This window comes from Lutra lutra, chromosome X (assembly GCF_902655055.1).
Source record: "Lutra lutra chromosome X, mLutLut1.2, whole genome shotgun sequence".
Classification (NCBI taxonomy): domain Eukaryota; kingdom Metazoa; phylum Chordata; class Mammalia; order Carnivora; family Mustelidae; genus Lutra; species Lutra lutra.
Window position 1 is genome coordinate 60,624,822 of NC_062296.1, and position 17,308 is coordinate 60,642,129.

The 17,308-nt window shown below is 42.2% G+C and overlaps 1 protein-coding gene across 3 annotated transcripts in view; it reads left to right on the forward strand.

Moving 5' to 3' along the window:
• EFHC2 (EF-hand domain containing 2) overlaps window positions 1-17,308 on the forward strand; it is a 187,136-nt gene that overhangs the window by 19,339 nt on the left and 150,489 nt on the right. For 2 of the 3 annotated variants that reach the window (XM_047716801.1, XM_047716800.1), the window contains exon 2: window positions 10,787-10,975. In XM_047716801.1, the coding sequence (XP_047572757.1) occupies window positions 10,787-10,975 (189 nt within the window). Of the gene's footprint in view, window positions 1-10,596; window positions 10,670-10,786; window positions 10,976-17,308 lie in introns of those variants that run through there. The other variant, XM_047716802.1, reaches the window with a different exon arrangement.

Below are 17,308 nucleotides of genomic sequence, written 5' to 3' on the forward strand. Positions count from 1 at the left end.
TTAGTTCAGTGAAGGTGATAAATTTTACTAATATTTGTTGTGCTCAGAGTTTGAGAAGAGTTTTGTTTTTTTTTTTTTTTTTTTTTTTTTTGTCAATGTATAAAGAAAATTACCCTGTAGGTCACTTACTCCTCTTACTCCGTTAAAAAAAAAAAACCTACAGCAGTCAAGCACAGCTTTTAGAAACTAAATGCATTAGTATGTTATGCTTTCTACTGTGAATAATGGAATACCTGACCAATAAAGGCTTAAAGAAGCAGGGATTTATTTATTTATTTTTTCACTGAGCCAGAAGTCTGGAGGTCAGTGGCTACTGGCACACATTTAAAGGCTCAACTTTTGAGGCACCATTTCTGGTATCCTCCCCATGATCTCAAGGTGGCTGCTGCAGCTCTAGGCATCATGTATGCATCTCAAGGCAAAAAGGGATGAGCTAGGGAGAGTGTCACTTGCACTTGTCCCTTGGCTCAAGGGGACAAAAGCCTTTTCCAGAATCCCAGAACAGACTTCTGAAAAGGAGGCTGAGGAAATAAGTGGAGTGTTTTGGCTTTTCTGGCTTCTAAATGGAGACAGGCAAGGGAGAAGCAATTTGGGTAGGATGTACTGATCAGCTATAATCAGCCAGTGATTTTAACTGACTTTGCTGGGGAAGCCTTTAGAATTCTTTTTATTGATCGGTGCTTTGAACTGAATTATTTAGAGAAAAAAAATCAGTTTTTTGAGGAAGGGGCTGCACATTTCTTTAGATCTTATTGACCTTTATCTTCCACTCTACTGATTTAAATACATTATTAAATATACTAAAGCAATCTCACTATTATATTGAGCTGATGGCTGAGAATCATGAGCACAACAATTTTCCAGCTTAGGTTTGGAAAGAGAAGAAAATTAGCTGAAAAAAAATGTTTGAAGGTTACTTTAACTTGGCTTTTTTATTTTTACATTTGGGCTTTGTTTTTGAGTGATTTAGCTCTATTAATAAGTAATGATAGCTTTCATGCTCTTTCATGCACTCCAAGATCCCACTCTACCTGAGGTAATTTTGTTGTTATTTTCTCTGGGAGGTTCATAGCATCTACTGAGTGACTTTTTTGCTCTATAAAAGTACAGAAAAGAAGAAAAGAGAAAATGTGTTCCTAAAATAAATATGATACGAAGGGAGGAGGAAAAAAAAACCCACCAAAACTATTCATGGAATAGAAGCAAACTAGACCCAAACTTGATCAAGCAGGAATATCTGAGAATGATCATTTTAGGTAATTCTATATCCTATTTTCCATTAACCTCCAAAGGCAGAAAAGTAAGTTGTCAAGAATGTACATGGAAATAGGAAATTCGAACTGGGTATTTTCAGTCCTTAGGTTTCCGGTAATTGTTGGTAACTGGGAAGGGTTTTCTATAGCACTCTCGAATACCTGTTTTGGTTTTGAGGCAGGGGTGATGAAAACTGCTATTAATGTTTAGGTCCCTTTAGCTCATCTGTTGGTGGTCCTGGTGGTCATTTGCGTTAGTGTATTTGTCAAATTAAAAGTGTTAATTCAGGGGCGCCTGGGTGGCTCAGTGGGTTAAAGCCTCTGCCTTCGGCTCAGGTCATGATCCCAGGGTCCTGGGATCTAGCCCTACATCGGGCTCTCTGCTCAGTGGGGACTCTGCTTCCTCCTCTCTCTCTGCCTGCCTTTCTGCCTACTTGTGATCTCTGTCAAATAAATTTTAAAAAAAGTGTTAATTCAACCTTGGTGATGTAAACAAGGGGAGTTCTAGCACATTCCTTGAACAGGCACAAACAGCACAAGGTCCCATGTTTAAAGGCTAACATCTTGAGTTTGCCTCCTGGACGAAGCACTTAACAGTCACCCACAGCAGCCGAGTGACCTTGGGCAAATGACATAAACCACCCCGCACCCCCACCCCCCCCACCCCCAACGTGTCTGAGTATCCTCATCTACAAAATGGGAATAATGACAAAGCATTCTCCGAGATTCGCTCTGAAATGAAGAGGATCGAAGGCTTTTAAAGTACTTAAAATGGTGCTGGGCACATTGGCTGTTAGGGCCACAAGAATGATATTCATATCCGCGAAGATAGGCTTCCAGCTTAGGGTGGCCCTAATGAGCTGTCAGTTTCTTACAAGCACCTCACTCTTCCTTGACTTTGTCATGTGGTTGTCAAGCATCTGGGCTTCTCCGGGCAGCCCAGAAAGAAACAGCGAGACACTGATGTGCCGGAACTCTGAAGGAGAGATTAGAAATGGATAAACACTGGGTGTGGTGCATAAACAATGAATCTTGGAACACTGAAAAAAATAAAATAAAATTAAGATGTTAAAAAAAAGAAAGAAATGGATAAACAACTCACGATACTAATGACTAGAGGCTGCTTCTCAGTTTGTCTTAGCTTTATGGCTTCTGTTGTGGCCCTGACAATTCACTGATTATTCAGTAATCAATCTGAGCGTGTGATAAAGTTGCTCTTCTAATTTTTAGCAACAGGGAAGGGGGTGGTGGTATCAGCTATTAATTTGAGAAGTGAAACGTCAAGGGGAGTCTGGATCTGGCTGCCACGGTGGGACCCAGGGAGTTGAGACACGGAGGGAGCACGGTTTCTGGGGATTGTATATTCCTCACTTTGTCATTCACTTAAGACCTTTGCCCAGTTTGGGACTGAGACTAAGTACCATATTGCAGTCACTGGGGCAAGGGACTGGTTAACAAGTGGTCCTAAGAGATCACATCAGCAAATGTCAAGTGCATGTGCCCGTTGGGAGGGGCAGACATTTGAAACAAGTGCGTTATGGACTTTCACACCATACCCAACAAATCCTCGAACAATTAGTTTCTGATATATGCAGTTTTGAACTGAAATTTCCCATTAACACTCTGATAATGCAGAAATGGCATTTTGTGTGCTATGTTGATGAGAATAACCATAGAAAACGGCATTATTAAACTTTAGGGAAGTGTGTGTTTGGGTTTGAGTGTATGAATTTACAACCCACAAACCTCAACTTTAGGAAAAATTTTAGTAATAGTTCCTTTCATACCTAAAGTATTCTTTTTAAGAGTTAGGTCTGGCCGATTTAATTGTATTCAGCAAAAGAATTGGAAGTATTTAACAAGTATGTAGCTGCTGGTACTCTTTGGATGGAGACGTTGCTCATCGATTTTTTTTAAAAATTTCTTTTCAGCGTAACAGTATTCATTGTTTTTGCACCACACCCAGTGCTCTATGCAATGCGTACCCTCCCTAATACCCACCACCTTGTTTCCCCAACCTCCCACCCCCCGCCCCTTCAAGACCCTCAGGTTGTTTTTCAGAGTCCATAGTCTCTCATGGTTCACCCCCCGTTCCAATTTCCCTCAACTCCCTTCTCCTCTCCATCTCCCCATGTCCTCCATGTTATTTGTTATGCTCCTCAAATAAGTGAAACCTTATGATAATTGACTCTCTCTGCTTGACTTATTTCACTCAGCATAATCTCTTCTAGTCCCGTCCATGTTGCTACAAAAGTTGGGTATTCATCCTTTCTGATGGAGGCATAATACTCCATAGTGTATATGGACCACATCTTCCTTATCCATTCGTCCATTGAAGGGCATCTTGGTTCTTTCCGCAGTTTGGCGATCGTGGCCATTGCTGCTATAAACATTGGGGTACAGATGGCCTTTCTTTTCACTACATCTGTATCTTTGGGGTAAATACCCAGTAGTGCAATTGCAGGGTCATAGGGAAGCTCTATTTTTAATTTCTTGAGGAATCTCCACACTGTTTTCCAAAGTGGCTGCACCAACTTGCATTTCCAACAACAGTGGAAGAGGGTTCCCCTTTCTCCACATCCCCTCCAACACATGTTGTTTCCTGTCTTGCTAATTTTGGCCATTCTAACTGGGTGTAAGGTGGTATCTCAATGTGGTTTTAATTTGAATCTCCCTGATGGCTAGGTGATGATGAACATTTTTTCATGTGTCTGATAGCCATTTGTATGTCTTCATTGGAGAAGTGTCTGTTCATATCTTCTGCCCATTTTTTGATATGATTATCTGTTTTGTGTGTGTTGAGTTTGAGGAGTTCTTTATAGATCCTGGATATCCACCTTTTGTCTGTACTGTCATTTGCAAATATCTTCTCCCATTCCGTAGGTTGCCTCTTTGTTTTGTTGACTATTTCCTTTGCTGTGCAGGAGCTTTTGATCTTGATGAAGTCCCAAAAGTTCATTTTCTCTTTTGTTTCCTTTGCCTTTGGAGACTATCTTGAAAGAAGTTGCTGTGGCTGATATCGAAGAGGTTACTGCCTATGTTTTCCTCTAGGATTCTGATGGATTTAACAGGAACTCGATTGAACTATTTTCTGAATGTACGTATTGTAGTTTCTCAATGTTCACAGCATTGGTTGGTCTTATGTCATAAAATAAAAGGCTCTGGGACGCCTGGGTTGCTCAATGGGTTAAGCCTCTGCCTTTGGCTGTGGTCATGATCCCAAGGTCTTGGGATCGGGTCCTGCATCCGGCTCCTTGTTCAGTGGGGAGCCTGATTCTCCCTCTGCCTACTGCTCCCCTGCTTGTGCATTCTCTCTCTGTCTGATAAATAAATTAAATATTTAAAAATAAAACAAAAGGCTCTGGGGGGTGTCTGGGTGGTGCAGTCGGTTAGGAGTGGACTCTTGGTTTCAGCTCGGGTTGTGATCTCAGTGTTGTGAGATTGAGCCCTGCCTTGTGCTCTGCACTCAGCATGGAGTCTGCTTAAGTTTCTCCCTTTCCCTCTGCTCCTAGCCCCTAGCACTCTCTCTGTCTCAAATTTTAAAAATATATCTAAGATATAAGGCTCTGTTTTTTGGTATTCTTAGTCACTGTCACTAGCTGGACAAAAACGTGCTAACAAGAGTTCATAGTAGTTGTGTATGTGTACATTCTGGGGATAGAGAGCCGGTACTCTTCCTCTACCCTCTCCCTCTTCTTTTTGCTGCTGTGGTGGTGGAAAGGAAGAACTAGACTCTCTGAAAGTGCTTCAGGTTTAATCTACTGTTTTGGTCTCCACCAGAAATTTCAGAAATGAGAAACTGAGCCCAGGAGCTGTGTCAATAGGTAGGCTAAGGGGTCAGCTGACGGAAGTCCTTCATCTTTTTTATATATTTATTTTTTAATTTTTAAAAAATTTTATTTGAGAGAGAGCATGAGAGGGAGGATCAGAGGCAGAAGTAGACTCCTTGCTGAGCAGGGAGTGTGTCGTGGGACTTGATCCTGGGACTCCGGGATCGTGACCTGATCCGAAGGCAGATGCTTAAGTGACTGAGCCAGCCAGGTTCCCTTACTTCATCCTTTTTAGTGCTTTTCCTCTCTCATCTTCTGTTCCCCAACCCTTCCAAAGTGGAAGTGAGGCTTGCGTGAAACTTTCAAATCACCTCCCCTCACTCATCCTTCTATAACACATCCAATCAGATGTTGGTTTCTTCACCTGATGGTGGCTATGGCAGTGCCACTCAAAGTGTGGCATGCATGTGTGACACTGGGAGTCTTTAGAAGTTTATATGGCAATTTGAGATTGCTATTATATCCAAGAGTGTGATCAGTGGGCTTGTAAGTCTTTGTATGTCTTTGTATTTATTTTGATTTCTTATAATTAATTTTATTGTATATTGGAAAGGTATTAGTCTGAAGCGATTTTGGGAAAACCATCAACTTGCCCTTCTTCAAAGATAGTTCGAGGCCCCCTGTTCTATATCTAGAATGTCCCTTCCTTCCCATTCTCATTGTGCCTCCCTTGTGCTGTCCTTTCTCATCTTGTGCCTGCTTATGCACTAACAGCTCGCTAAGTCTGCCTGCCTCTCACATTTCTTTCCAACCCACCTTTGTTTATTGGGTTTTGTTTTTGTTTTAAAGATTTTATTTATTTATTTGTCAGAGAGATAGAGAGAGTACAGGCAGGCAGAGTGGCAGGCAGAGGCAGAGGGAGAAGCAGGCTCCCCGCCAAGCAAGGAGCCCGATGTGGGACTCAATCCCAGGACGCTGGGATCATGACCTGAGCTGAAGGCAGCCGCTTAACCGACTGAGCCACCCAGGCATCCCTGTTTGTTGGTTTTTTAATGTCTGGCACAAAGAGGTGAATTCATTATATTCATCTATTTCTGGCATTATGTCATTGACCTGTGCAAGGTCCATCTCTGGTTTTAGGCATTTTTATTCCGTATTGGTCCTTATCCTTAATCTCATTCTTTCACTGCTTTATATAGGCTTCCATATAAATATCTCTGATGCACATTCTGGAACCTGTATGTGTCCTTGCAAAATATGTAACACTATGTGTGTGTGTGTGTGTGTGTGTGTATTTTTAGAAATAGAAATGTAATTATGTATTATAGATAATCATTTTTTTTTTCAACCAACAATGTTTGAAGGATCTGTGTTGCTGTATGTACATTTGGTGCTATGGACTGAAATGTGCCCTCCCCGGATTCCTGTGTTGAAGCCTCAACCCCCAGTGTGAAGGTATTTGGAGATGGGGCCTTGGGAGGTAATGAGGTGTAGAGGAGGTCATGAGGGTGGGGTCCCCATGAGGAGATTAGTGCCCTTTTAAGAAGAGACACCAGAGAACTTGCTGTCTGTTTCGGTACCCTGTGAGGACACAGTGAGAAGCCAGTTTCTGTTGTTTCAACCACCCAGTATATGGTATTTTGTTGTGGCAACCTGAGCTAATGCATCTGGTTTTAGTGCTTGGTTTATTGCTTCAAGCGGTGAGGTGAAATTAACATCCACCATTAAACCATATTTTCTTGTTGATTTCATCAACACAGATCTCTAGATTACCTTCCACTTCCCCAAAATAACATGACACATTCTCCTATTTAACCGCTTATTAACTACTGTGAGAATTTCTCTGAGATATATATCCAGGGGTGAGATTCTTGATTATTGTATTTTTATTTCAGATGTATACAGTAGTTAAATGTGAGGCTTTCCATAGTATAGACCTCCTTATGTATTCTACTGTCTTACCCTCTTTCCAAACTTGAACTTGTCCTTTTTTATTAGACTCACTACTCTCTTGCCCCTCCTGCTGGGTGCTGTCAGCTCAGCTGCTGTGCATTACGCGTAACCTTGTCCCGAACATCCTTACCTGTCCTCTGCTGTCCGATTCATCCCGTTCCTCCCTGCCCAGGACAGGATTCATTTACCCATGGGACCTCACCACTGCTCCTCCAGCCTGGCTGACCAGAGCTTAAGCTCACATGAACTAAGTTCAGAGGCAGGCTTCACTAGTTCCAGCGTCCCTGTGGGTGTGCCTTTGGTTTCCTCACTGGTAAAAATGGCTATGCTAAAACCTATCAATCAGATAGTTTGGTGATGGTGAAATGAGATAATGTACAGAAAGCCCTTTGGAGTCTAGCTCACAGTGAGTGGTCAGAAATGGTACCTGTACTGTTTTCTAGTTTTCTAGTTGTTTCTTAGATCTGAATAGTATCTCATCAGCAAGACTGTGGGTTTCTTCTTCAGGGTGGAGGCTGCGTCTTATGCTTATTTTAACTAATCAATCTGGCATACAGCTTGGAATACAGTAGATGCTTAAGAAACATGTGTTGGTTTGACCTGAGGTGAGTTTGTGATTGCCTGAAAGGACTTGCTTTATTTTATTTATTTTTATTTATTTATTTTTTCAAAGACTGAATGCACAAACAGTTGTAATACACAGTGCGAGGCAGAATGGCATAATAGCTGAAGGGGCGGTGGGTATGCGCGGGGAGCAGCCGCAGGAACTCCTTGGAGCCTCTGAGATTACTTGCTTTAAAAGAGGGAATGGTGTTGGGTGTCTCGGTGGCTCAGTTGATTAAGCACTGCCTTCAACTCAGGTTGTCATCTTGAAGCCCGAGGATTGAGTCGGGGTGGGTGGAGGGGGGGGGGTCACTGCTTAGCCGGGAGTCTGCTTCTCTCTTTGACCCTCCCCCCCTCAAGTTCTCCCTCCCTCTCTTGTTCTCTTTCTCAAATGAATAAAAGCTTAAAAAAAAATAAGAGAGGGAACAGTGTTACACAATTCTGTGTTACTCCAGCATTCATTTTAACCAACCCAATTTTTGCTTTGCTTTGGTGATTTGGGATTGACTTGTGGTAACCTGAACGTGTATGAGTGGCAGGGTTGTGGGGGAGGGGGAGTCAGAGCTTGGTAGCGGTCATGACAATGGTTTCTCCAAGGGACAGAGCCAGGCTGCAGCTCACCATCTTAACCACCACCTCTGGCCTCCCTGTCATAGCCTTTGAGCTGGGTTGTTCATCTGCCCAGGGTAGCTGTTGTGGCCTTGTCTCCCATGCGTGGAGCTGCTCAGGCCCTTCCTGATTATTCCAGGCTGCCTTCATTTACAAGAGGAAACTGGGTCTTTTCTTTTTCTCTTCTTTCTAACATTGAGTATTGTATTTTTTATTTTGATTGAGGTATAATTGACACATTATATTAGTTTTGGGTATACAAATGTTTCTGTATTTGTATATATTGCAAAATGATTAAGTCTACTTAGCATCTGCCACCACACATAGATAGAAATTATTTTTCTTGTGATGAGAACTTTTTAAAATTTAGATTCAATGAGCCAACATATAGTACATTAGTGTCAGATGTAGTGTGCAGTAATTCATCAGTTACATACAATGCCCAGTGCTTGATGAGAACTTTTAAGATTTACTCTCTTAGAGACTTTCAAATAATACAGTACAATATGAATTATGGTAACCATGTTATACATTACATCCTAGGGCTTATTTTATAACTAGATAATTATTCCTTTTGACCCCCTCACCCATTCTCCCTCCCACCCCCACCTGTGACAACCGCCAATCTGTTTTCAGTATCTGTGAGCCTGTGGTGTTTTGTCGTTTGTTTGTTCGTTTATTTTTTGTTTTTGATTTTAAGATTCTACATATAAAAGAGATCAGATGATATTTATCTTTCTCTGTCTCATTTCACTTAGCCTAATGCCTTCAAGGTCCATCCATGTTGTCACAAATGGCAAGGTTTCATTCATTTTTTTATGGCTGAATAATTGTGTGTGTATCTTGTGTTTTCTTTATCCATTGATTCGTTGGTAGACACTTATGTTTTTATCATGTTTTAGAAGCTATTGTAAATAATGCTGCAGCGAACACACAGGTGTATATATTTTTTTGAGTAATATTTTTATGGATAAATACCCAGAGGACTTGCTGGATTGTGTGGTAGGTAGTTCTGTTTGTAATATTTTCAGGACCGCCACACTGTCTTCCCCCATGTCTGTACCAATTCCCACTCCCACCAGCAGGGCATGAGGGCTCCAAGATTTTATTTATTTATTTGACAGAGAGAGAGAGAGAGAGAGAGAGATCACAAGTAGACAGAGAGGCAGGCAGAGGGGTAGTGGGAGGCAGGCCCCGCGCTGAGCAGAGAGCCTGCCGCGGGGCTTGATCCCAGGACCCCGAGATCATGACCTGAGCCAAAGGCAGAGGCTTAACCCAGTGAGCCACCCAGGTGCCCCATGTCTTGTCTTTTTGAACAGGAGCTATTCTCACAGGTGTGAAGTGATATCTCACTGGGCTTTTGATTCCCATTTCCCTGATGCTGAGTGAAAAGTCTTTAAAAATAACTATTCAGACCCTCTGCTCGTTTTCTCATTGTATTGTTTGTGTTTGTGCTTTTGAGTTGTAGGAGTTCTTTATATATTTTGGATATTAGCCCCTTATCAGATAGAAGATTGGCAAGTATTTCCTGCTATACATAGGTTGCCTTGAAATGAGGTCTTTTCAGACCTCTGGTCAGAATTCCCTGAGTCATGCTTTTGCAAAAAACGGTTGCCCTGACAAAAAGTGTTAAAACTCCAGTGACAAATTCAGGGTAATGGTTACCCGCAGGCGAGGCAGGGAGGGGAGCAAGAGATGGCTTCGCTGTATCGGAGTTGTTTTATTTTTTTTATTCAGGGCTGCGGATGGGTGTTTACCATGTATGATATATAGCACAATAAATATTTATTTACATTTGTTATAGATATATTTATTATTTACATTTAGTTCCTTGTGCATAGGGGCAAAGGATATTTGCAAATGGACTTGCTAGGTCAGACGGTATCTGCACTTCTCACTTTCCTGGGTATTGCTGGATTTCTTCTCAGAGGGACTCTCCCTTTTACTTCCCTGCAGCAGAGCACGCGAGCTGACGTCGTCCCACATCTCTGCCAACCCTCGGTAGCGTCGTCCAGGCTTTTCTCTCTTTGCCCAGATCCCCAGAAAAGACAGGAGGGGAGTGAGGAAAAGGAAAGGCAAGTTTTTAAAATGAAGATGAGAATGTCAGCTCTGAGAAATTTCCTGTTACATTCATTTTAATGAGGAAAAGATTTTATTTTCTGTGTTGGTGCAAATAACGTTTAGACTTATGTAGGAAGACTGTTAGATTTTCACTCTGAAGTAGAGGATTTCTGCCCCCCCCCCCCCGTCCCCCCGCTGTTTGCCTTCTTGGCAAATAAGTAGAATAGACCAATTAGCAAGCTAATGTTCTAAATGTTCACTTGGCAGTAATTGTTATTTTTAACCATTTTAAATTGCATGGAGCATCGGGTTTCTTCTTGATTGCTTTTCAAAGTTTTGAATTTGGTAAAGTGAATTGAATTTAAAAATGTGACCCAACTTTCTGGATGAAGGTGGATCATAATTATTTGCCACTAGAAGGTGCATTTTGTAATGGGAAAAATAAACCGTGGGGGATGTGTTTACCTTTTAAAAAACGAATAGGGCAAGACAGAAAGCCTAACTTCAGCCATTTTATGTTGTGGCTTGCGTTCACAGGTGGGAAAGGAGAAGTTCCACAAATCTCAACATTGGGGCTTTTGCAACAATGTGAGCATGCTGGTGAGTGAAGATAAACCCGGAATTGGTGGAGAACTGCTTTTCGGGCAAAAGATGAAGCCTAAATATAGTGCATTTCCTAAAGGAATCGGAAGTGATGCGCCATCCTGGGTAGCTTTCGATAAGCAGGTAAGTCCCATGGCACTGGGAAAAATGCAATTGTAAAATGTGACATGTATGATATAGTAAATATTGGAGAAAATGCGAGCCCTCAATGTAAATGTTCAGGCTCGTTCTTTTGTAAAGACACATTGCAGAAGAAAAATACCCCACGGCTCCTCTTTATGACCAGGCCCACTGGTTGCAGGACACTGAATGTTTATCTTGGCTAATGCTTATCAACCTTTCTCCCTTCTCCTTCCCTGGACAGGATAATCTGTCCTCCCGTAGACACTCAGAGTCTGGTCAGTGTCACTGTTGGTTCGTGAGTTGCCATTAATGAAATCATGTTGTTTGATTTGGAACATGCCATTAAATAGCAACAGAAAGATGTCTTCTCTTTTCTGCATACTAATTATGGTTCCCCATCCCTCAGAACCAAAGGGTGATGTGGCATGAATTGTAGAAGTGAATGAAAGAGGTGCCATTGTTAGACAAGAACCTGAACTGAACGTATATGTGTACATAACACACACATATCATGATGTATTGATAATTGAAAAAGGTAATCCATTTGAATATCTTAAAAAGGAACTAAGATCAAAGGGAAGAAAACTGCAAGATGACCAATTATTGCCCATAAGACAGCACAATGGATGTGTTGGGTTTATGAGACAACCTTGTATTGTGGCTCATGTTCTGTTTTCCAAAAAGGAAACTGTTATTAGATTATTTAAATTCTGTAATTAAAAAATAATTCAGGGGGCGCCTGGGTGGCTCAGTGGGTTAAAGCCTCTGCCTTCGGCTCAGGTCATGATCTCAGGGTCCTGGAATCGAGCCCCGGCATCGGGCTCTCTGCTCAGCGGGGAGCCTGCTTCCTTCTCTCTCTCTCTGCCTGCCTCTCTGCCTACTTGTGATCTCTGTCAAATAAATAAATTAAATATTTTAAAAAATAATTCAGGACTGTGGGGCACCTGGGTTGCTCAGGTAAGTGTCCGACTCTTGGTTTCGGCTCAGGTTGTGATCTTGGTGTTGTGGGATCGAGCCCTGTGTCAGGCTTTGCGCTGAGCAGGGAGTCTGCCTGGGATTCGTATTGAGCATGTGTGCGATCTCTCTTGCTCTCTCTCTCTCTCTCTGCCTAAAATAAATCTTAACACACATAATTCAGGACTAGATAAAGAATTCAGACCTTAATACCCTAAGTTTACCAGGTGGTTTTTAGCAGCTTTAGCATGGATTAGTTGGCAATACTTTGGTTCCAATTAAAATGTCTCCAAATTTGATAGAAATGACATATTCTGTGTCATCTGTTTTAGGGTTGATCAATTAGAGCACATATTTTTTTTTGAAGCCCATTTCTGACACTTATGGAGATCTAACAGACTGCAGGGAAACTTCTTTCCAGGGAAACCATCTCTACTTTGAACATGGACCATTATTTCTCTCTCTCTCTGTCTTTAAAAAAAATTTTTTTTTTTAATTATTTTCAGTACCTGGCCCAATGTTGGACCTGGAGTTCACAAGCAATTTCTGGGCTAGCTTACATGGCTGGCTTGTTCATGGTTTCCTGTTAATATCAATCTTATAGGTGTTTGCACATCATCATTCTAGAATATTTAATTTGCAAGGGACAAAGAAAAGATTCTATTTTTACTTTTTGTGTCAAAAAGAGGGTATTGACAATAGTTTAAATTCATCCACTACTGAATAAGTAATGTTGGAGGTGACAATATATTAAACTATTCTCTTGCACTGAAAGTTGAAAATTCATTTTATTTCCTGCTTTTCTCAATATTTAATATGTGCCTTTCCAACCTATTTTGCAGCCCTTTAATTACTTATAAAATTATGTAGAATATTTCATGAAGGTGGAATGATTTTAGCTTCAAACTACTTGAGAAAATGAAGAGCTTGCTCATTTTAGGCCTAACTAAATGCAACATAATTCTTTCAGTTATTTTGTTGGTCAACTTCAATTAAATATTCATTGAGCTTTCAATGAGACACTAAGACTATGAAATATTTACGTGCTCTGATGAGATTGTGAACTACAGCCTGGATCCTGGTTAATACCCAGAGCAAATTATAAAGCGCTTTCCTGTTCGTGGTTCAACAAAACAAGTCAACACCTGTTAATCATTTTTCTTAAAAATGAGACATCTTTAACTCGTTGCCAGTTCTCTAATGACTTTTAATCATAGCAGTATATCAGGGTTATATTCTCAAACAGTGCAAGATAGAAATAAAGGCAGTTCTTTGGAAAGTGTATCAAACTCTGCTATTTGTCCCAGATGCCCTGGTGCCCACCCGGGTCCACATTAGGGGTGGGGCACCCAGCTCCCACAGCTGCAGCACGTGCTTTGGCAAACAGCTCATACCCGTAACCCTTCACGGAGTGGTGTTCTTGGCCGATGGACATTGCATTACCCAGAGAAACCTGGATGGTTGCACTGGCCCCATCACCGTGAGAGGAGGTGGCAAATGGTTGCCTGATTTATCAAGGGTGAAAACGCTGAGCTGCTTCAAGGCTAGACAACTCTGTATTGTGGATTTCTGCTCATGGCCCCCTGCGCATCAGGCCCAGGCAAAACTTCACGTGCGATTGCATCCTTGCTTGGCTCATTTCCCTTTCCTTGGGTGCTCCCCTTACTACTTAAAAGTTTCTCCTAAGAAGGTGCCCTTGGGGGCACCTGGGTGGCTTAGTCGTTGAGCGTCCTACTCTTGGTTTCAGCTCAGGTCGTAGTCTCATGGTGCTGGGGTGCACCCCCATGTTGGGCTCCATGCTCAGTGCAGAGCTGCCTCGCATTCTCATTCCTCTGCCCTCTGCTCCTTCCCTGCTCGCTCATGCCCTCTCTGTCTCTCTCTTTCTCAAATAAATATACAAAATCTTAAAAAAGAAAAGAGTGTGCCTTCCATAAATCACATGCACCTGAATCCCTGTTTCAAGCCTTGCTTCTGTGGAGCCCAACCTAAGACGACATTCTGGGTTTTATGCAGATTTCTAGAAGTGACCATAACATTGCTCTGCCCAGGCAGACCATCTGATCACCAGCAGAGAAAAGGTGATTTGCAGTCACCAGGAAGAGCCGGCCTTTACTATGCTGCATGGCCCCCATGGCAGACATTTCTAGCTGGTTTTTTTATTCACTCCCTCCTTCTTCTTATAGAGGGAACCCCGGTGTTATTGTGGCTGGAGTTGTGCCCACACAACCGAAAAGGGTTCAGCTGCTCAGGCTCCTTGCGGCTAGGGGCTGGTCAGGGGATTCACTTCTGGCCAGTGGTATATGGGTGAGGGTTTACTGGGTAGGGTTCCTGGGAAATATTTTTCCCCCCTAATTAAAAGAGGCTCGGCTGATAATGTTTCTCCTGTGCTTCGCCATATCAGTGTTTTCTTGTCTGGAACTAGGACCTAATTCTGCAGCCATCTTGGCATCATGGAGGCCCTGGGCTGCCTGTCTTTGGACTTCTTGTTGTATGAGAAAAATCAGCCCCCATTTCAGAGGTTCTCCGAACGCAGGGAGGCCTTTGCAAATGTGGGCAGGTGTTTTGGGTTGTCACAGTGACAGGGACTAGGTGGAGGCAAGTGAGGCCCTTAACTTGGGGGCAGAACTCACGGGGCACCTGAACCTCAGTGATCAAGCGGGATAGTATTCTAATGAACTATCGTCAAGAATCAAAATGAATGCCAACATTCGTGATGACCGAACTAGCAATATTTTAAATGAAGACAGGATCCATGAACTGCCATGCTGGGCCATATTGGAGGCAGAGGCAAAAGGAAAAAATAAATCAGTAGTACTGATTCCATCTTTATTTACCATTTTTGGAATTTTGATGTGTTGTTTCCCATGGCTTGTTGGCATTCATCTGGATGCTTTAAATGGCCTTGCCCTAGGGCAATGCCCGGTCCAGAGGCGCCTTCCCCTGTTGAGTACTAGTGATGGGCCAGCTAGTACTGCCATGTGGAGAGGGCCACCCTGGATGGGGGACAATGTCCTCCCTAAGATACCAGTCCTGCTGCCATTGAGAAACACGGTCCTAACTTGTCCTGGGAGAGTTTATGCCGATGGCCAGTTTTGCATGATACTGCATCCGCCCCCCACACCGCACCCTGAATTCGTCGAATTCACGTGAATACAGGCAAGTGCATACTCACTCACACCAGTTAGTTCGAGCCATCATCCCAGCATGCCAGCGAGGAAGAAGCAGGCATGGGTGATTGTTCTCACTCTGTAAGTGAGGAGTCACTGGTTAGAGGTGGGGCAGGGACCAGGAGCCTGAGGCTGTGCGTTGGGAAGTGCTCCTCACAAACAGCCTGTGTGACGGTGGCTTTAGTCACTTTCCCTCTCTGAGCCTCAGTTACCTGGACCTTGATGAGGGCCTCGGCTGGCTGATCTCAAAAGTCCTTTCACCGCTAGCAGTCTGTGCTTCAGACTTTGGTCTTAGTAAGCATAACATTTAGTCTGTGACTAAAGGCAAATTCCACTTGTTCATCCTAGAACAGAGCCCAGATCTTGGATCTCCTGGCTTTGGGGTTCTTTCTGATGATACCAGGTACCTACATTTTTCATTGGAATTTGGCATTTACTAGTTTATGATCTGCTGCTGTGGTTACTGTATATGGTCTGTCATTAACCGCTTTTATAAAAAGACTAGTTAAAAATACCCAAATAACAGAATGTTTTTATATGACTTTTATCTGGATGTTAAGTACCATTTGCATTGACTCTATAATTATACTCTCATTTCTTTTCATTTGGCAGTACCTCCTAGTTAGCCTAATTTGTTTGCTGTTTTGCAAATGACTCTATTATAGTAAATGGCAGGATAAAGGTTGATCCTACGGGGTATGCATGCATTTAAAAATATTATTTCATTTTTTCCATCTATTGTAAACATAATAATTATAATCAGAACTACTGGCCACAGAATTAGAATTTTAATAACTTTGTATTCATTGACATTGGGTTTGTGGTAAGCTGATTATGTAGTACTGTGTGAATCTTTATGCTTTGAGCAATATAAACATAAATTTTTAAAACATAATTTGATCTCTCGGGTCACCTTGATTTTTTTAAGAAAGTTAAAAAGTTTTTTTTAAGATTTTATTTATTTATTTGTCAGAGAGAGAGAGAGAGAGAGAAAGGGAGCACAAGCAGGGAGGGTAGCAGGCAGAGAGGGAGAAGCAGGCTCCCTGGTGAGCAGGGAGCCTGATGCAGGGCTCCATCCCCGGACCCTGGGATCATGACCTCAGCTGAAGGCAGATGCTTAACTGACTGAGCCACCCAGGCACCCCTAAAAAAGTTTTAAAATTTTTATTTATTTTTTGTTGGCGTGTAGTTGAAACACAATGTTTTGTTAGTTTCGGGTTTACAACATATATGTTGTAATATATATATTATATATATAATATATATATATAAACTATATGTATTGGGAAGTGATCATCATAATAAATCTAGCTACTATTTGTCGCCATACAAAGTTGTACAATATTATTATTATTTTTTAACATTTAATTTAATTTTTCAGTGTCCCAAGAGTTATAATATTATTAACTATGCTGTACATTGCATCCCCGTGTCTTATTTATTTTATAACTGGAAGTTTGTGCCTTTTAACCCACTTTCTTTATTTTGACCCTCCCTCTACACTGTCCCCTCTGGCAACCCCCCCAGGTTGTTCTTTGTATCTAGGAGTATGTTTCTGTTTTGTATTGTTTGTTCATTTGTTCTGTTTTTTAGATTCCACATAGAAATGAAGTCATACATGGGACACCTGGGTGGCTCAGTGGGTTAAAGCCTCTGCCTTCAGCTCAGGTCATGATCTCAGGGTCCTGGGATAGAGCCCCGCATCGGGTGCTCTGCTCGGCAGGGAGCCTGCTTCCCCCTCTCTCTCTGCCTGCCTCTCTGCCTACTTGTGATCTCTGTCTGTTAAATAAATAAACAAAATATTTAAAAAAAAGGAAATGAAGTCATACAGTGTTTGTCTTTCTCTGAATTATGTCACTTAGCAGAATGCCCTCTAGGCTCATCCATAGTGTTGCCAATGGCAAGATCTCCTTTGCTATGGATGAATAACATTCCATCGTATATACACGGCATCTTCTTCTTTTTTTTTTTTAATGCTGGATTTTTTTTAAAGATTTTATTTATTTATTTGACAGACAGAGATCACAAGTAGGCAGAGAGGCAGGCAGAGAGAGAGGGGGAAGCAGGCTCCCCGCCGAGCAGAGAGCCCGATGTGGGGCTCGATCCTAGGACCCCGGGACCACGACCTGAGCTGAAGGCAGAGGCTCAAACCCACTGAGCCACCCAGGCGCCCCTATAGGGCATCTTCTTTATCCATTCACCCATTGGTAGA